Below are 21,776 nucleotides of genomic sequence, written 5' to 3'. Positions count from 1 at the left end.
AAAAACAATGAAGCAGCATGAAATATTTGGAAACTATTGGGAAGACGAATGTAACGGTTGAAAGCTGACGTTGTTTTCTGACAGGCGAATATTTTTTCTATACAGTATGTGAAAAGTGATTTGAATTTTTAGGATATACCCTAAGAAGGGAAGAGCATAATATTGCAAAAAGTGCTATGGACTGGAATCCCAGAGAAAAAGGAAAGTGATCACTGAGAAGAACGGTAGAGGAAAAGGCAAAGACCGCTGGGCTCACGTGGACACAGATAAAGGGAGCAGCCCAAAACTGAGTTCGGTGGAGATATGTAACTTCAGCTCTTTACTCCCCAGGGGACACAAAGGAAACATGATGATGTAGGCTAATGAAAATGTCCACCCATTCTACTCCAACTGGATACGCCTATGAATATAGACAATTTATCGTAATTGGTGTTAGAGAATTCTAAAATTTCAATTTCCCCCCCCCCCCCCCCGATAGAAACAAGTCTGAAAGAAATTAATAATCACTGGCTATGGCTGCTCTTAGATAGACACCTCAGAAAGCGAGGTTTACCAAAAAGAAACACCCAGAAGATCAATGGAGAAAGAGATGACGGAAAGAGGCCTAGCATTCAAACAGGCAGAGGTTATAGCTAGAGATAAGATGAAATGGTGCTCCCTTTTTTAAGCCTCAGTTACAATTCGACAATCGACTCCATCCTTGGCCCATAAATTATTTTAAATCGATCATTATTATGCGCTGTCGTAATTGAACTGTTACAAGCTTGCACTACCCCTAAAGGAAAAAGGTATGCGTTACGATTGGCTAACTCGAGTAACGTTATCAACTGCTATTTAGAGTTACCAATCCACTTCATGAAAGAAAATTGCGGTGTTTGTTATTGGCGATGGATTATGTTTTTAGTTGTACATTTGAAAACACTAGTTCGAAAGGATAATGTAAATGTACTTTAAACGTTTTTGCATCCAGGTTAGTTATGATTTGTTTGCTTTTTTTACCCAACACTAGATCTATTTATGTTTATTTAATGCTCAAAAGTGACATTTTTTAAGTAAGTCAATCAGCCGTGATCTAGATCTAGATCTAGATCTAGAATCTAGATCTAGATCTAATCTAGATTCTAGATCTAGATCTAGATCTAGATCTCTAGAGATCTAGTCTAGATTATCTATCTAGAATAGATCTAGAAATCTAGATTCTAGATCTAGATCCCTAGTCTAGATCTAGTCTAGATCTAGACAGATTAGAGTTTAGAGATTCTTAGAAATACTAGATAGATTCCAGGGTAAAATCTTAGTTTAGCGTCGTAAATTCCAACGTAGCTAGTAATGTGTGATGAAGGTAACTAATGAATATTTCTTTCATTTGGCCATATTTATGTCATATTTTACATAATATAACAGATAATTGAATAACAAATCACAATCCAAGTCCTAACCAGTAGGCAGTTTGATGAAAAATTAAAAAGAAAATTTTTTTTTAAAAAAGTATCAGTAATAGCTAGGACAATGGTAAACTAAGTCAATTTAGCATATATAAACTTTCTGTGCAAAGTCATTATGACTGAAAAAAAATTCCAAAGTCATGGGTCCGTGTGGCATAGCTAATGAAGAAAAAACTCCTAGACCTGTGACCTGATTTCATGAGTGGATATCTGGATTAATTTTTAACATTTTTCAATGAAACTTAACAGAAGCATATTAAAATAGCTTAGAAATGATTGTAGATAGCTAAAAGTAACCAAGATTGATTAATAACTTAAAAAAAAAAATTAATGAATAAGGTTGGCAGATATTGGTAACACAAAAAATTAGCCTTATAGTTCTAATTTTAAAATCATCCATATTTATTATTTTAATTACTTAGACTGTGCACACTTATTATTTAGGCAGTTTACAATGGGAGTCGGTATTTGAAGATCTAAAGTAGGATCTATTTTATGAAATTATGTGTGACATTTAATGGGCGTTTCCTTTCTATAGAAACTAAAAATCTTAAATGAAGCTATGTTCTAAAGCACACTAAATTGACTACATATTTTCTTTAGGCACAGAACAGTCTGCCTAAAGATAAGACATACTATATCAGATTAGATTTAAGCAATTGTGACTGTCCCCTTCTCTCTTTTTCATCCTTGATTTGGGACCAGGTTATGTCGGAGTTACACAACACAATACATACAGGCATAATAACAAACTAGTTTTACAATCATCAAATAAGCCTATGTAATATGTATGTACATATGTACACAAACAAGACAATAAATTGTAATTAATGTACTTGTCAATAAGTTTGAAAAAGATATATACAACACAGAGGACAAGTAACAAGTAAATTCTTTAAAAATCAAATGTTATATGTACACATTTACACATGCAAGACAATAAAATTGTAAATAATGTACCTGTCATTGAAGTTGAAAAATTTAAAATAAAAAAATATACATGACCCACCAGTTTTGTGTTTTTTTAACAGTGTACAAATATTGACTTTAGATTGACTTAGTGTTCAGAATCAGTGCGATGTATTGATTTTTATTGTATTGCAATACCAAACATACATCTCAATTCATATTGTTTAAACTCCTGATGGTTTTAGCCAGACAAATTACTTCTGACAATGTAACATGTCAGTGGTGTATTGACAAATTCTGACTATGATGTTCAGAATCAATGTGTTATGGTGTAGGACATAATTCACATTTTCCAATTGTAAACTTCAGCCATCTGACAATGTAAATATGTCTGTGGTGTATATTATATTGAATGGCAAAACTGACTCTGATGTTCAGAATCAATGTAATATAGAATAGGACATAATTAACATTTTGTGAGAAAAAAAAGATTGACAAAATTTAATAATACTGAATATCTATATATATAATTCTCTTCTTCGAGCCGTTAGAAAACAAGCTGCAAACGCGCCTTACAATCCCCTCTCTTCCTCTCTGTCGCTATCACTACCACCCCCACCCCAACCCCACATGATCTGGTGAGCTGTAGTCACGTTAATGTTTACAAGTCGTAGACGGGTTTAGTGACGGCTATCAGGGGCAAATAATTTAGTTTGAAATGATTTTAAACTTACAGGAGGTTACTAAGAGGAGGCTGCTTTCACGGGGGGGGGGGGGGGGGGGGGGGGGTAGGGGTTGGGGGAAAGGGAGGGGTGTTAGTGTTTTAAAGCAAATATTTTCAATGGCAGCATTGGTACTGTCGAATTCACAAATTATGAATTACTGAAAAGTAGAAAATAAAACAACTAAATAGCTGCGTATGATACGCCACGGGGTGGCTCGTTATCTATAAAAGACATCATAATTACACTCACCAACCACTAATGTCTCAAAACCACCACCAAAAATCTCACAAAGTCCCACCCCACGACAAAAAACACAATTTCCCAAAAGAATGACAAAATAACGTACTATGTGACATTTTTTAAGCCCCCACCCGCCCCACCCCCTTCCTGAAGACGGCCCGTGCCATGATCATATTTTGTCAGAAACAATTAGCAAATTATTAATAAAGGTATGAATTACTCAAGTAATAATAATATAAGAACTGTTTGAAGTGGTATTTAATAAACTAACTAAGAATTATGATGACTATTATGAGTTCTTGGCATCTAACTAAGGCATCTGCCCTGCATTCCTAACTAGAACAGCACTTAAAGGTCAAGGACACACTCAGTCACACACCATAAACAAAAAAAAACTGTCGATATATTAACAATCCAGTTTTAAAATAAGTAAATAAAACATATCTGTCTCTTAATGGCTAAGTTATCAAAACTTTATTTCAAATTGTAAGCGCGAATAAAGTTTTTTTCATTCAAGTTAAGTGTTTTTCACTCTAACAGTCCGTCAATGCCAACCCCACCCCTTCACCTCTTCCGGAATCGGCAATTAGATTATTATAAAATGGCGTCTTAAAAAAAAAAGAGGGTTGGCCACTTACAGAAGCAAATGTATTGTTTTCAGCCTAATTTCATTAAACAAATCTAGTTTTATTTGATAGTAAAGATGTTATAAAAATTGGGTCTAATAAAAAAGTTATTGGGTAACGCACCTGCTTTAAATAATTCGACTTGAAACACAAGCTAAATAAGCGTGACTTTCTCTCGACGGCCTCGTGAAAGACAAAGGAAGAAATTAGGTCAAGCTGCCATTATTAAAATGTTAATTATTCGCCCTGTAAATACATGGGAAGTTTCGAGTACAAATCTTTCCGATTACGATACAATCCTTATTTGTAACTATTATGTACTTCATGAGAAAGAAAAGATTCGATATTTTATATGTCCGCCCAAAACACGGGTGCTTCAAAACCGCGAGAACGAGACTTCCCGAATCGAAAAACCTACCTAACCAGTAAGAAATATCCTGGAATAAACTTTAAACTACCCCGTTCGAGACAACAATGAGTAAATACAAGCAGCGGCCATGTTTCATAAACAATAATAGAGTAGTTTCCCTGGAAAAATTGTCTATTCGCATGTCTTTTGTGTTGATTTTGTGGTTTAATATAATTGTTTTTCATTGTTTTGTATTGTTTTAATATATGCCTGGGGGTCGTCCATAAATGACGTCACACTCTTAAAGGGGGGGGGGGGGGGGGTCCGTAATTTTGTGACGGTGTGTGATGAGGGGGAGGGGGGGGGTTCAGATGGTGCGACGTCACACTTTTGCATTATAAAAAAGCAATGTTAGAAAACGAATATTAGACGTTATTTTGCGTTTTAGAAAACTGTTTTTAGAAAACTGTGATTTTGAAAAAATCAAAGTTGAGGGGGGGGGGTGTAGGCTGAGGTGTGACGTCATTTTAGGGGGGGTCTGGCTTTTTGTGACGACGTGTGACGGAGGGAAGGGGGGAGGTAAAAATCGTCAAAAAAGCGTGACGTCATTTATGGATGACCCCCTGTATAGTAATTTTTCTTGTTTTTTAATATAGTTGACATGAATGACTAATAGACCTTTTCAGACTTAATAGTGTGCATCCAAGATCACAACAATTGTTGGGAGGTCGAACTTTTGAACACTTTATTTGCAGTAAGCAAATTAATATTAGATCGCTCATAAATGACGTCGCTCGTAAGATAGTAATGACAGCGTGCATTATTACAGAACAAACATATGAACATATTGTTTCAGATAGAAATTGTGATTTGTGGTGGGGACAGATTGAGTAGAACTCAGCGATGTGATTTTGGAGACGGGTCAGGTTTTTTTTTTCGTGAAAACAGGGGATGGTTGTGGGAGAAAGACGCGTCATTCATTGGTGATCCATTTTCTCAGTGGGGACGATAGCACTATTAAGAAGGGTCAAGAAATGTAAAAAGCATGTTGAGTCGCATTTCTTGAACCCCACCTTTTTCATTCCCCCACTTAGCACATCATCACCGAGTTAACGCTCGCACGTGACGTCATGTATCGGTACCGCCGACCGTTAGGCTAATTTTATAGAAAAAAACAACAAGCACTGCCTTTTTGACGCTTATGCGACGTTTAATTTGATTACATACGTTGGTGTTCATTAAACAGCCCCTAACACATCTATCACTCGTCCATTTAAACGTAAGTGGTTATTTCTGCAAGCTTGCTGTCTTGAGACTTTCGGCCCTTTAAAAAATGTATTAAGCTCTCACCGTATAGAACTAGATTACCCATATTAAGCTCCAAAAGAAGCTTGGTGAAAACAGGATGGCCGTCCGATTTTGAAGCTGCTCTGCGCTTTATAAAAAACACAATAAACAATAAGATGACACTTATATTAAAGTACATTATAGTTCTGAATCTTGATACATTAAAAGTGATATTCGGAAATTAAGAGCCAGACAGTCAACATGATATTTCAATTTAAGTCCAAGAAAATAAATTTTCTCAAACGATGGAACATTACTAAATTTTCGCGCAGTTTAGCGAAATTGAATTTAAGTATTTACGTCATCTTACAAAGCGCGATAGCCTACTGGTGCTCTGACGCGGCCCATGCTAATGGCCGTATTCCTAACGCCCCGCATTAGACGCGGCTTATTCGTCTGCAGGCATTTGGTGGCAAGCCTTTTTGACGGGGATAATGTGTTGAGGCCATTTTGCCAAATGTCTTAAACTAGCAGGCTTGCAACATTTGTGATGATTCGTTTTAAGCAAGGTATACATATACTAATGCTTATGTATCGTTATTTTGATTGAACAAAGCATTACAGAGCAGTGGCGTAGCGAGGTCGGGTGTCACCCGGTGCGGCACTTAATGGTGTCACCCCCCGCCCCCGCAGAGGCGTAGCGACTCTTCCCGGGGACAAACTTTCAATTTCCGATTTGCACCCTCCTAGAACTTTCGATTTGCACCCCCGTCAAACTTTCGATTTGCACACCCCCGTTCAAATTTTTTCTCTATATATTTTACTATTTTTTGCATTGGTGTCACCCCCCCCCCCCCCCCTAAATGGTGTCACCCGGTACGGTCCGCACCCCCGCCCCCCCCCCCTCGCTACGCCTCTGTTATAGAGGTTCTCCATCAACCACCTAGGTATTTTTCCCAGTTCACCTCCTTTTATGAGACCGACACGTCATAAATTGCGGAGCCGCCTGAGTTGACGTCACAAATCTTCACTCACTCCCGTAGCAAATCATATGTGACATCATTTATGGACAACCCCATATCACTCACTTGGGTACTTGATAAGTGGCGTAGCCAGGATCGTCTCAAGGAGGGGGGGGGGTGGGTTTCCAATTTCTACCCGGGGACAAACTTTTGATTTGCACCCCCCTCTCAGACTTTTGATTTGCACCCCCCCCCCCCCTCAAACTTTCTATTTGCATCCCCCCTCATACTTTATATATATACCGAGGGGTCTATGGGGGGGGGGGGGGGGTAATGACCCCCCCCCCCTAACCCCCCTGAAAGGATAACCAAAATGTGTCTGACAGGTGGGTGCGCGGACCTTTGACCACAGGTGCTTTGACCATAGGGGGTTTGACCATAGGGGGTTTGACCACAGCGGAGCTTTGACCATAGGGGCTTTGACCACAGCGGGCCTTTGACCATAGCGGTGCTTTGACCATAGGGGGTTTGATCATAGGGGGTTTGACCATAGGGGGTTTGACCACAGGTGTTTTCTCAGCAGAGGGTCTTTGATCACAGGTGGTCTATCAACTGGTGTTTGATCACAAGCGCTGTGTCCGGCTTTGATCATAGGTGTGATACAATTAACACGATTTTATACATGTTTCCTGAGAGTACGTTAAAAGAAATTAACATGTATTTTTAAAAAAGCCAAGAACTATATTTTAGTCTCCACATAAAGGCTGGTGCTAGACCTCATAGATTTATTTTAAATATAAATGAAACACAAATAATGCGACATATAACAAGTTTCACAAATAAATAATGTAGAATTACTTGAAAATACATAGCATATATAAAGGATAAAAAATGATTCAAAACTTGCCAACAATATAGTCAAAGCTGTAAATCATAAAATGGTTAACTAAATGACAGATGTGCTATAGCACGCAAATATGTCAGTACATCTGTTTGACCATATTATTACATCATGTCGAAATTTAAAATATAATTTAGCAACTTTTAAAATAAATCCTTACCATATATGGACAGCATGGGACAAACCACCTGAGATCAAAGACCCTATGTGGACAAAACACCTATGATCAAAGCCGGACACGGCGCTTGTGATCAATCACCAGTTGATAGACCACCTGTGATCAAAGACCCTCTGCTGAGAAAACACCTGTGGTCAAACCCCCATGGTCAAACCCCCTATGATCAAACCCCCTATGGTCAAAGCACCGCTATGGTCAAAGCCCCGCTGTGGTCAAACCCCCTATGGTCAAAGCCCCTATGGTCAAAGCTCCGCTGTGGTCAAACCCCCTATGGTCAAAAGCCCTATGGTCAAAGCACCTGTGGTCAAAGGTCCTAGGACCGACAGGTGGAGACTTGCGATCGACCATAATGACAACACGCACTTAAGGGGTGGATTGGCTCATTGTTTTAGATGATGTTTTACGAGGGAAGCTGGTGGATAATACATTTTGTCTCTCTGTATATATGAATGATGACAAACATTCAATGTTGTCAAAATTATGGCTCGATATCTTAGATAAGGCAGGGTGAAGCGTAATTTTTTACATTATGACTTGTGACATTGACAACAAAAATATGACGGAGGTTGGGGTTTAATTAAGGTAAAGAGAAGTAAAAAAAATGTCATAAATTACGATATAATCACTAATTGATGAAAAGAAAAACCTGAAATGAAAATAGTGAACATTCAAACAATAAGAAAAAAATCAAACTATATACTATATATAGATCTAGTGATAGTAAGATCAAATAAACATTAGTAAAAAAACGTGATTTAATAAATGGATACAAGTTGCATCTCACAATGCTTCTAGAATTAATAAAGTTGTTTGTTAGGAATTTCAGTTTTTAAAGAGCAGAATTTTAAAAAAAATGCTTTGTAATACGGACTATACAACAAGACAATCATATTTAAATACATTTTTATACGAATAGAAATGAAAGGGAAGCTACTCTAAATAACAATTTCTTAAGATGGCTGCTGTTTTTAATAGCAAATTTACTATCTCGAACAGGGTTGATAAAAATTAATTTCAGGATATTTAAATTGATTCAACCATAAATGGTGATCTATTATTCAATTATTTATAATATTTTATCAAAATATACGAAAATATACTCATATTTAATGACATATTCATTAATTCACTCTCTCCTACATTACTAGTTTTGGCCGAATTTACGACGCTAAACTAAGATTTTACCGATTCCAGATCTAGACTAGTTCACTAGACCAGGGGTCTCCAAACTTTTCAGTCCAAGGGCCGCATTAACTATAAAATTTCAGTTCGCGGGCCATTTTCTTACAGGCATGTCTTTGATTTTTCTAGGCAAAGTTCCTCAGCCATCACTAACAAACGTTTTTTTCCGTGGACAAAAAGATCTCCGCGGCCGGATGAGAGGACCTCACGGGCCGCATTTGGCCCGCGGGCCGTAGTTTGGAGACCCCTGCACTAGACTATGAAATTATTTTTAAAAAAAACGAGTCAAAATGATTAGGGCCTAACGTAGTAATTTTACTAAATTAAAGTTACTAGACTAGTAGAGTCTAGTCTAAATTGACTAAACTAAGATTTTAGTAAAAAGTAGAATCTAGTAAAGTTCAAGTTTTAGTACTCTTAGTAGTCCTGACATCTGACATAGACGTCTAGATCTACTGAAATAGATATTGATAATTGTAGATCTAGGTTTCTAGGCTAGGACTGTAGTAGGTAGATTTAGACAGTATTTTTATTATAAAACTATTTTAGATTTTGAGTAGCCTACCCTACTATATTATTACACTACATCATATTATTAATTCAAAGTGTCTATTCACAGTCGACTGCGAATAGCTGTTATTTTAGGACTATTCACAGTCGTGACTGTTTTTGATAGATTTAATGTTAAAAACACCAATTTAGACTTGAAGTTGTGTGGTCGAGTGGAAAAGTGGGTGACTGTTGTGCCGGAAGTTGCGGGTTTGAACCCATCAGATGACTGGTCTTTTGACACTTAATTTAGTCCCCCTATCATCAAAATTTTATTTTTTCCCATTGTTCATGAAAGGGTTGCGTTAATTTTTTAATCGTTTGTGACATGATTAATGGCATATCTGCAAAAAAAAAATAAAAAAATCTCCCTTAGATTTTTGCTAAGAAAAAAACAACTTGTGAGAAGTGTGATGGAAACTGTGAATTATAGTTGATTAAATAAATAGGACATCCTATTTCACCTGATATTTGTTCTATGCAAATTTTAAATGGTAATTGACAGTTGAGTAAGAATAGCAATGTGATGCATAATTAATATTATTTATTTAAAAAATACTAGATCTATTAATTAGACTAGTATAGATTTAATTAGAGTGCATAATGATAAGTGATCAGTTCATCTACAAAGGACGTAGCAGATATGAGCCTAAAAGTTAAACTTAAACCACAATAATTTTTAAAATAAAAACATAACACAATATATATCTAAATAGCATACTTGCTGAACAGTTACACACACTATGTATAGTGCTATGATTTTATGAGTAGGCCTAAAGTGCCCAAAAATTGCTATAGGCCTACACTTATATGGATAGTAATAGTATATTGTAAACACTTTAAAAGCTAATGACATGTCACTAAGAATAATAACAGTATTAACAGTGTGCTTATTAAAACTCTCAAATCATGACATAGAGGGTTTTCAATTTATTCTTATCTTTATTGATTGTCTACAAATATAGATTATAGTCTACCTTAACTCCTAAAGCTAGGTTTCTAGAATCTACAGGCCTAAATGTTTTCAGTTAAGTTTTTTAGCTTGGGTGCGGTTTGTTGAAGATATATGTAACTTTGTCAGGAGTTAGATTGTGTGTGGAGTGTAATATTGTTTTTTTGTGTGTATAGGTTTATAGTCTATAGGCTATAAATCTTTTGAAAATAGTGTTTTCATAAAGTATAATAGCAATAGGAGTGGTAGGGTCAAATGGTAGAGTGTCAGACTGCTGAAATACAAGTCTTGGAGTTTTGTATCACAGGCTTCAGCCTGTAGGATGTCCCTGAGTCCACCCGATTCTGATGGGTACTTGACCCATGTTAGGAAAGTAAAACTGACTGGGCATAGTGCTGACCATACTATCCCTTTATATTCAGAGGACACTGAAACAGGATAATTCTACTTCACCTACCCCATGGACCATAAGGTTAATACTTGTAACTATATAATAGTAATAAAAATAAATATAACACATTAAAGATATACTGATACTCAGTAGCCTACCTACCTTACAAACCAGAAACCACTGGGGGGGGGGGGGTCATCCATAAATGCCGTCACGCTTTTTTGATGATTTTTACCTTCCCCCCTCCATCACAAATCATCACAAAAAGCCAGGACCCCCCCCCCCCCCAAAATGACAGCAAGCCTGAGCCCCCCTCAAAATTGCAGTTGAATTTTCTTAAAACATCAATATTTTTCCAAAATCATGTCTGAACTTTGTCAACAAAGAGTATTTTAATCAATTCCTATTACCATTTACAGTTTTCTAAACGCGAAATAACGGGCTAAAACTCATTTTCTAACATTGCTCTTTATAATGCAAAAGTGTGATCTCAAATAAACAAAAATGATTTTAGATGAAAAAAAATAAAATTTTTCAAGAAAGTTGACTACCAAAAATGTTATTATATAATTTAAACAAAAATATACCAAACTTTTGATTTTATTTTTTGACTAAATTTTATAACAAAATCAGCAGATTTCAGACTGTCTTGGTGCACTTTAAATTATTTATCATTTCATTTTTTCAGCGCAATTTGATGAATCCTATGATGAATAAAACTTGGTGTAAATAATTAGTAACCATGAATCCTAGAGGAAGTAACATCCTTTTGTTTGTGCTTTTTCGCATACTCCTGCCAATAATTTTATTGACAGGTGAGTTTTATTTAAAACTTTTATCAAAATATAAACATTCACTTTTTAGGATAATACATTGCATCATGTATTGCTTAATCTTAAAGAAATTAAAGGTATTACAAATGAACTGAGAAATATAACGATTATTTCAGAATTGTTTTTTTTTTAATTTGCAATAAAAAAAATTAAGGTATTTATCTAGAACTTCATTGCTAAGTAACTTGTTAATATTGATTACTGCTGAACTGATCTAAAAGATAATGAAATATATCGGATTACTAGTGAACTGAAAAACTTTGATTAATTCAGCATTGTTCATTATCTTTCTGATAAGCACATTGCAGCTGAAAGGAGCCTTCTACTTATAGGCCTTCTTTATACAGTAACTAGTTATTACACATTTTTAGCAACTGTGTACTGTGGTCCTATTATGAACCAGTAAAGATGACCAACCTGACCCTCACTGTGATACAGTTTGCACTACTAGAACAAACAATTTTTATGTTGCAGCTGCTATTCTACGCTACAATGGATTATCATTGGGATACAGTATCTGCCTGCTGTTTGCACCTCTCATGCGTGTTCCAAACCAAAAGTCCATGTTGCGAGGTAATTAATTCATAATTTCATTCAGTTTGATTTAAGGAGCTCCCTTGATCTAAATACAACAGTTCTTATAATGTACTCACAAGTTACATTTCTTTTTAAGTGTGGTGTTAGAAAATTTCTTTTCGTTTGTTTGAAATGTATTTGCATTATTATTAAGCTGTAAAACCCACTACTATTTAAACAACAAACACAATTTAAAATGCAATAACCCGATTTTCTAAGAAAATATAAATGGACAATGAATTATTTTTAAAATAGTTAATTCTAAAAGCCAAATTTGTTAAATAAAAATAAAAAAAATCGGTATTATATTTTTACAGTCAATAAGCTCAATGTTAAAAGGACAAACATTTGTAATTATTGTGTGTTCTTTGATGCGCCTGTCCCTTCTGAATTTGTATCTATGCTCTATTTTCTCTTCTCTTAACTCATTTAACTTTATGGCGGGTAATATGTTTGTCATTGTGATCAAAGACCCCCCCCCTCCCCCCACCCGACGACCTTGCTCCCCGCTCTACTCACAGCAGGTGCACAGGTCGACCTGTAAAAAATATCAGCAACCACCACCCCATCCCCACACTGGCAGCCAGCTTTGTGTTGAGCATGCAGCCGCTGTTGGCTGTTCAGCCATGCGGTTTCTCCTACACTAGTTATTCTAATGACTGACATTGTATACGGGTCTTCTATTTTTGCGTCCATTCTTCTAATGTTTTGTTTCATTAAGAGGTTCATTCATAATTGATGTGACGCACCCTGGGGGATGGAGGTTCTGGCTAGGAAAAGGGTGGTTTAAATGCGATGAAGAGCATGATTATTTTGATTACAATTCTGCTTATTTTTTGGTTTGTATGTGACACTGAGGGGAGAGGTTGGTTGAGCGGGGGGGGGGGGGGGAAATTGTGACGTCAGCCGTCTAAAATTGCGTGACGTCATTTACAGCGAACGGTGTGTGTCGACTCTGTGGTCAAATACCCCGTGAATCATTTTGGCTGTTGTACAACACGACTGATCAGAGAGACGTAATGGTTTTCTCTGATTGCCAATGCCGTGATGGTAGTTGGCATAGCCGCTGGCAGTCACATTACATGGTATTTCTGAGGGTTAAATTAACCCCACAACCTCTCATCCGATCACTTATCACACTACACCCTTTCACGATCACTCATCACACATCACCCATTCAAACTTTTATTCGTTCCACTATATGGTCCCAGATTTTAAAAGTTCTGAGAGTCGTTAGTTTGACGTTGTTTTATTCCACTCCATCGTCCCACATTAAAAAAGTTCTGAGAGTCGTTAGTTTGACGTTGTTTTATTCCACTCTATCGTCCCACATTAAAAAAGTTCTGAGAGTCGTTAGTTTGACGTTGTTTTATTCCACTCTATCGTCCCACATTAAAAAAGTTCTGAGAGTCGTTAGTTTGACGTTGTTTTATTCCACTCCATCGTCCCACATTAAAAAAGTTCTGAGAGTCGTTAGTTTGACGTTGTTTTATTCCACTCTATCGTCCCACATTAAAAAAGTTCTGAGAGTCGTTAGTTTGACGTTGTTTTATTCCACTCTATCGTCCCACATTAAAAAAAGTTCTGAGAGTCGTTAGTTTGACGTTGTTTTATTCCACTCTATCGTCCCACATTAAAAAAGTTCTGAGAGTCGTTAGTTTGACGTTGTTTTATTCCACTCTATCGTCCCACATTAAAAAAGTTCTGAGAGTCGTTAGTTTGACGTTGTTTTATTCCACTCTATCGTCCCACATTAAAAAAGTTCTGAGAGTCGTTAGTTTGACGTTGTTTTATTCCACTCTATCGTCCCACATTAAAAAAAGTTCTGAGAGTCGTTAGTTTGAAATTGACGTTCAGCAGCGTGGCGCTGCTACTCGCATCGTTTTTTTTTGTCCTTGTAAAGTTGGCGTGTACTGGGGCGGTGTCTGGAGATTAGTGCTGTCGTCCTGTGGTCGTCATATGGACCGTCCATTCACTGTGCCACGGTTCTCCAGCGTCAGATTATAATTGCAATATAAAAGCAATGGATAACCTCGGCCATCGTTAGGTTTATAAACCAGTTTAATTATAATGTACACAAGTCTACTACAAAAAAAATGCTAAAATAACCGCAGCGCGATACAGACGTGGCGAAACCAGTGTTTTCATAGGCAGCCGGTATTTAAAATCCTGCTGCATGTAAAACATGAAAACATCTACTCTGCGCCCCCCCCCCCCCCACTGTTGTTTCTAATCTGATGTCATGTAGTGTAGATGTGTGTATCGCCACCGTGCCACTGTGATGCCATCTAGCGTGTGTGCGCCGTGCTCTACAAACACACCATCCACGAGTGTAGTTAAAAAAAATTACCAGATAAGGAAAATTGTTTTGGCATCCCAGACACATGTCCTACGTCTCCTGGTATGGTGCCAGATCTGGTGGTGGGGAATTCTTTGGGGATTTCTCGATAGTGGCTTCAATACAGCCGTGGGCGGAGGCTTGTCTGGGATCATGAGTACAGCGGGTAGATCAAACACAATGGCCTGGTACCCCAGGCACCACATACTTCCCGCTTGGGTTGTTGGGTCTGTGGCCTTGAAAACACTGGGTCTCATAGTGTTAGTTTGTGGCCTTGAAAACACTGGGTCTCATAGTGTTAGTTTGTGGCCTTGAAAACACTTGGTCTCATAGTGTTAGTTTGTGGCCTTGAAATACCGAGCCCACATTGAGGATTAAAAGGTTAATGCACAAATAAATCCTTGACATTGTGAGACAATATGCTCGCTGTGATTTTTACCATGAGTTTTTCACCTTCTGACCAACAGTCTAAGGCAGCTATGACCCAACTGTTTCTTCAACCCCCCCCCCCTCTTACACACACACACTTCTAACTATATCCCTAAGACAACTAGGCAATGGACAAGCTAGACTAGGCCGGCGTTGGCCATTGATGGTTTGCTAGCCTGTCGATGTGTATTCCTTGCAAGAAAAAAGTCTCTAAAACATGACGGATATGACATAACTTGATCAACATCTGTTACCAGAAGGTTTTTATTTTTAACAGTAAAATATCGATTAGGCAAGATTTATTGACGAGTGTTTCTACCCGATAGATTTTTTTCTTTGTTACAAGCTAATGGTTTCATGCACGCTGACAGGGTCGCCGGTTAGCTTTTGTGCAACATACACACGCATATTGTGTGTCAAGAGCCTTTGTTAAATGTATTGCTGTTTGGCTTGCACACTCAACATAGGGTAGTAAAGTAAATGTGTGATTGGTCTTTAGGCCATAGCAGCAATGTAACGGGTCCGTGGGCAGTAAAGCTGACTGTGACCAGTTGGTCGCACGCGCAGTGTGACGGACACTGGAGTATCCGGTTTTTGTCAGCAACATTCCATTCTACGACACCCGAGTGCTATAAAGATATCGTATGACATTGTGTGCCGATGACGGTATTTACTTAGAAACCAGAATCTGTACAACTCCTTTCTTCATTCACGCCCCAGTGTTGACGTTGACCTATCATGGCTCCACTATATACTGTACCCCCCCCCCCACCTTATAAATCCCTAAGATGCTGTCTCAAGCATCACTAGAACACCAACGTGCATGTTTACCTGCCGTTTATACAGATACACGTGCGGAAATGCCATTGTTCCATACGGCGTTAATTAGAGACGAAATAACTCTGGCTCGTCTATAACGTGGGAACATGCCTCGTCTGGGGGAGTTGTACGCTTAGTGCTTTCATCTGTTGTCATGGCTTCTCTCATGTTCTATTACATACTGTTGTCATGGCTTCTCTCATGTTCTATTACATTCTGTTGTCATGGCTTCTCTCATGTTCTATTACATACTGTTGTCATGGCTTCTCTCATGTTCTATTACATTCTGTTGTCATGGCTTCTCTCATGTTCTATTACATACTGTTGTCATGGCTTCTCTCATGTTCTATTACATACTGTTGTCAAGGTTTCTCTCATGTTCTATTACATACTGTTGCCATGGTTTCTCTCATGTTCTATTACATACTGTTGTCATGGCTTCTCTTATGTTCTATTACATACTCTTTCATTTGCATCTCTCAATGTTTAACATACTCTTTCATTTTCTTCTCTCCATCATTTACATACTCTCTCATTTGCATCTCTTAATGTTTTACATACTGTTTCAATGACTTCTCTCATGTTATATTTTATCTTTCAATGTCTTCTCTCAATGTCCTCTAATGTTTCACTGTCTTCTCTCAAAGCTCTCAACATTTTCACTGTCTTCTCTCAATGTTCTCTCAATGTTTCAATGTCTTCTCTCAATATTCTCAAATGTTTCAATGTCTTCTCTCAATGTTCTCCAAATTTTTAATGTCTTCTCTCAATGTTCTATGCTGTTTCAATGTCTTTACTCAATGTTCTATTACACACACCTTTCGTGTCTTCTGCCATTTTTTGTTTTCAAATTGTAATTTTCCTCTAGACTTAGCAGTATTTATTTATGTGAGTGACACCTAAATCTTAGCTGCAATTGACGAGATGCACACAAGACAGTGACAGTGTACCCTTGTGCCTGAACGGGAGACCACACATAAACAGCTGTAGACCCTAGGACGGGAGACCACACATAAACAGCTGTAGACCCTAGGACGGGAGACCACACATAAACAGCTGTAGACCCTAGGACGTGTGACCATACATAAACAGCTGTAGACCCTAGGACGGGTGACCATACATAAACAGCTGTAGACCCTAGGACGGGAGACCACACATAAACAGCTGTAGACCCTAGGACGGGAGACCACACATAAACAGCTGTAGACCCTAGGACGGGAGACCACACATAAACAGCTGTAGACCCTAGGACGGGAGACCACACATAAACAGCTGTAGACCCTAGGACGGGAGACCACACATAAACAGCTGTAGACCCTAGGACGGGTGACCATACATAAACAGCTGTAGACCCTAGGACGGGTGACCATACATAAACAGCTGTAGACCCTAGGACGGGTGACCATACATAAACAGCTGTAGACCCTAGGACGGGAGACCACACATAAACAGCTGTAGACCCTAGGACGGGAGACTACACATAAACAGCTGTAGACCCTAGGACGGGAGACCACACATAAACAGCTGTAGACCCTAGGACGGGAGACCACACATAAACAGCTGTAGACCCTAGGACGGGTGACCATACATAAACAGCTGTGTGTTCACACCCGTCTGTCACGACCCCTGGACGGGGGACCATACATAAACAGCTGTGTTCACATCACTCTGTCAACTGTCACAACCCCTGGACGGGGGACCACACATAAACAGCTGTGTTCACACGAGTCTGTCACAATCCCTGTTTATTTATCATGATTGGGGAATCTTCCTCTTTATTGTTGGGGCTTAACACTAAAGGTTTTTTTTTTGTCCAAATGCCTACACCGTATCTTATTGCATTCCTAGTTATTTATGTGTTGTGTACTCTATGCCATCTGGATGTATACACCGCAATTTACCATCGACCCTGTGGATTTTTTAAATGTCACCAATATGGAAACTTTAATGACCACGGTTATAAGCACACAATCAGGAAAAGTACGATTAACATTTTTAGCGAGGTCAGAGCTGGTCATACATATGTAGATGACGCCGCTAGTGAAATTCTAATGGCATATTTCTCCCATCACATTCACGATTGTGTTTACATACTAAGTCAGGGGTCCTCACACCCTCAAGTTGATAGCTTTTTCTGAAGGGGAGGGGTTGGGAGAACTGGAACCATTCAAGTACGTCATACCCCTCGCCGGAAACGAAACTGACATTTGTGAAGATGTGTTATAGTTATTTTAATGGGGATGTGTCACATCATTCGGGGGGAGGGAAAAATGGGCAGTAGAACTTACAAGCCGCCACTAAGGGGAGTCGAGATTACTTAGTGTGACCGCTTATGACATTGGGGGGGGGGGGGTGAAGAATGGACAATATTAACTATAATTGCTCGAAGTTCACTTCTATCATTTTGCTTTGTTTTATTACTGAACGTTTTTATTTACCATAGAAAACAAAGAGTTGCTAGGATTTGTAACCAGTATAGTGTATTCCCCCCGGGGTACAACAAGCCCCGTTTGAGAAACGTCGAATCAAACAAAAGACGCATAAAACATACAGGCAATTATAAAGTAAAGCACGGATCATCTTGGATTATTGCGAACTAAAACACAGTTTCATACAAAGTGATGTTCGTTTAAAACCGATGATCGATTTCTCTATATGATTAACTTTTTAGCTGCCCTGAATTAACTGTGTTAAGAACACTTTGTTGTCGTTTAGTCCAAGCAGCGGGAGGGGGGGGGGGGGGCGTTATTGAAGTCGTTTTTTGTGTGTTGGTAGTGTAGTATCGATTTGTGCTGTCCCTTGTTTGTTGAGATGTGTATAACACATCTTAACACTACTAAACCCTCAACAAATGGTATATTCAAATGAAAATGTTTGCGATTGGGAATGTAAATGGAGGTGCTCTCCACCATACCGTGTTTGTTGTCTACGGTGTGATGATGTCCACTGCGTCATCTGTTTGGGCTAGTTTAAACATCACTCTGTTATTGCCTTTCTAACGTCTAGTAAACAAGAGTCGAAACTAGTCGTGACTTTTATAACCCAATCTATTTCGTTGCGTGTATAAGTGTAAAATAGTATAGATAAGCAGTTCAATATAATGCTGAGAATGTTAGCAGCGGTTGTTCATACACTAATATCGGTGTTTTTAAAAACGGTTTCAGTGATTTGTCAAAAGATGAGTCTACTAATGCTCATGTTGGTGTAATACCATTTGGCCACGGTGGTTGTTGTCAATGGCGGAAGTAAAACATGTTGCCACCCTAGAATAGCCAGGATCTAAACCAGGGGTCTCCAAACTACGGCCCGCGGGTAGGATGCGGCCCGCGGGTCGGATGCGGCCCGCGAGCCGGATGCGGCCCGCGAGGTCCTCTCATCCGGCCCGCGGAGATCTTTTTGTCCACGGACAAAAATGTTTGTTGGAGGTGGCTGAGGAACTTTGCCCAGAAATTTCAAAACAATTACAAAATGTAGCTTTTGGTACAACTACCGTTGCCCACCGTATTGCAGACATTGGTGAAAACATGTTGACTCAAGTGGTGAAAAATGCAAGCAAGTTTTGCAATTTTTCAATTGTAATGGATGAGTCGCTGGACAGATGTTCCACCTCTCAACTGCTTGTGTTTATTAGAAGTGTGGATGAAGACATGAACATAACACAAGAGCTGGCTTCCCTACATAACATGTATAGCACTGTTACCGGAGATGATATATTCAATGAGTTGAAAAAAAACATTTGCTGATTATAACTTCATATAGGTCTTCATGCGTAAGCAACAGCTGTTTCCCTCCGTCCCCCGCTCATGATCATCATAAGACCTCCAGCTGCAGTTTCAGTAGGGATTTTCGGACTTGGAATCAAAGGCAGAAGAACTGAGACTGTTTCAAAACCCATTTGAAGAACATGTAGCCAGTTGCCCAGATGAACTGCAGCTGGAGGTCATTGAATTGCAAGCAAATGACCTCTTTAGAGACTAGTTCAAAGAAGGACGGGTGGGTTTTTTTTAAATACGTTTTTGACCAAGGAAGACTTCTAAAACTTGCATCAAAGTATCAAATTTTGCAACAACATATCATACCTGGTTTAACAAACATTTTCAAAAATGAAATACGCGAAGAACAATTTGAGAACTAATCGGACCTGGAGTATGTTGTAGGCCCCCGACAGTGTTTCTTTCAGACTTTTTTCTCCGGGGGTGGGGGGTTGACGACGACACTTGAAATTTGTATATATTTATATATAACTTATATTTGGGGGGGGGGCAGACATTTCCGGGGGCTGAGGGGCTCTACATCCCTGAAGAGATGCCTGGAAAAAAAACTCTGGCCCCCGGACTGATTTTTGATAGTTAATGCGGCCCTCGGGCTGAAAAGTTTGGAGACCCCTGATCTAAACGATGCAGCTGATAAATTATGAAAGAGTTCTATAGTCTAGGCTGTCAGGGTAGACCGACCAAGTGTGCTGGTTAGTTAGTAGCAGGAAGTGAAAATATTTTGCCACATCGACAGTACGTTGTCAATGGCATGAAATATTTACTACTTTGTGGTTTTTACCGTGTAGGAATATCTAAATATATACGTTTTTCCCCTTCTCTTTCTAATGTATGCATAACACGTGATAACCTTCCCCCTGGTGACGTCATTTTGTGATCGCTATTTTTGATTGGCGTAAGAAGTTTAAATCTTCGGGTCAGCATTTGTTTGCATGCACCGCGTGTCGAGCGAGTTAAAATAAAGTTAAATGCACCACCCACGGCGACCTGTTTGCTTACAAGCTGGTTGAGTTGGGGGGGGGGGGGGTGCTCTAGACGTTCGTTCCATTAAATAGGGCGTGTCCAATATCAAGTATAGTATCTAATGCCCCGTATGCCGTATAGTATAGTATCTTATGTCCTGTACAGTATCATACAATACCCTAGTTTCATCCAATGTCCCTTTGGTATCGATTGCACCTAATCTTATAGCATCTAATGTCCCGTATAGTATCTAATGCCCCGTATAGCATCTAATGCCCCGTATAGTATCTAATGCCCCGTACATTATCTAACGCCCCGTATAGTATCTAATGCCCCGTATAGTATAGTATCTAATGCCCCGTGTAGCATCTAATGCCCCGTATATCATCTAATGCTCCATATAGTATCTAATGCCCCGTATAGCATCTAATGCTCCGTATAGCATCTAATGCCCCATATAGCATCTAATGCTCCGTGTAGCATATAATGCCCCGTGTAGCATCTAATGCCCCGTATAGCATCTAATGCCCCGTATAGTATCTAATGCCCCGTATAGTATCTAATGCCCAGTACAGTATCTAATGCCCCGTACAGTATCTAATGCCCCGTATAGTATCTAATGCCCCGTATAGTATCTAATGCCCCGCACAGTATCTAATGCCCCGTAAGCATCTAATGCCCCGTATAGCATCTAATGCCCCGTATAGTATCTAATGCCCCGTATAGCATCTAATGCCCCGTATAGTATCTAATGCCCCGTATAGCATCTAATGCCTCGGAAGGCACTTGCTGCGCAGCCCCCTCCCTTACCAAATATACAAAGGGTTATTTACAATTCATCATTAATAAGTGTATCTGTAATTTATGTTGAATCCTAATATATGGATCCACTGATACTACAAATTATTTAAAACCAACTTTTAATCCGCATATATGTAATTTATGTTGAGTACTATAAATACATTGGTTTCATCTTTTCAAATATCCACTGTTCGTTGTGCAGATCTCTCCTCATACCTGTTTGTTTTGCACACCTGAAGTAATGGCTGCTTTATTTCTGCTGAAGATTTTTACCGCCTTTTTTTTTACCGCCAACATTTTCCTGGGTTGATCGTCTGCTGGCGTCACAGGCGATAGGATGTGAGCTCATCACGCGCGTTATTTACCCACTGCTGTGGGGGTCTTGGCACGACTCACCTTGAATTAGTTCACCTGTATGGCCTTGTTGCTGGAGGCTTTGTCTCGCTGTTTGAAATACAGTTCCTCATGTTGTTTCGTTTTAATAGCTGCCAATAGCTGCTTCATTCATCATTTATACATTTTGAAATACTGTCAAATAATTTGTAAAA

The 21,776-nt window shown here is 38.8% G+C and overlaps 1 protein-coding gene across 8 annotated transcripts in view; it reads left to right on the top strand.

Annotated features, from left to right (window-relative positions):
- Positions 1 to 855: 855 nt before the first annotated feature.
- Positions 856 to 21,776, top strand: part of LOC131956039 (piezo-type mechanosensitive ion channel component 2) — a 69,707-nt gene continuing 48,786 nt past the window's right edge. For all 8 annotated transcript variants that reach the window (XM_059320392.1, XM_059320391.1, XM_059320390.1 and 5 more), the window contains exons 1-3: positions 856 to 970; positions 11,385 to 11,511; positions 12,004 to 12,102. In XM_059320392.1, the coding sequence (XP_059176375.1) occupies positions 11,439 to 11,511; positions 12,004 to 12,102 (172 nt within the window). In that variant the 5' untranslated portion in view covers positions 856 to 970; positions 11,385 to 11,438. The remainder of the gene's footprint in view (positions 971 to 11,384; positions 11,512 to 12,003; positions 12,103 to 21,776) is intronic.

This window comes from Physella acuta, unplaced genomic scaffold, assembly GCF_028476545.2.
Source record: "Physella acuta isolate Inbredline_101_S28 unplaced genomic scaffold, ASM2847654v3 ptg001125l, whole genome shotgun sequence".
Taxonomy (NCBI): domain Eukaryota; kingdom Metazoa; phylum Mollusca; class Gastropoda; family Physidae; genus Physella; species Physella acuta.
The sequence above is the reverse complement of the archived record's forward strand: the minus strand, read 5'-3'. Positions and strand labels throughout refer to the sequence as shown.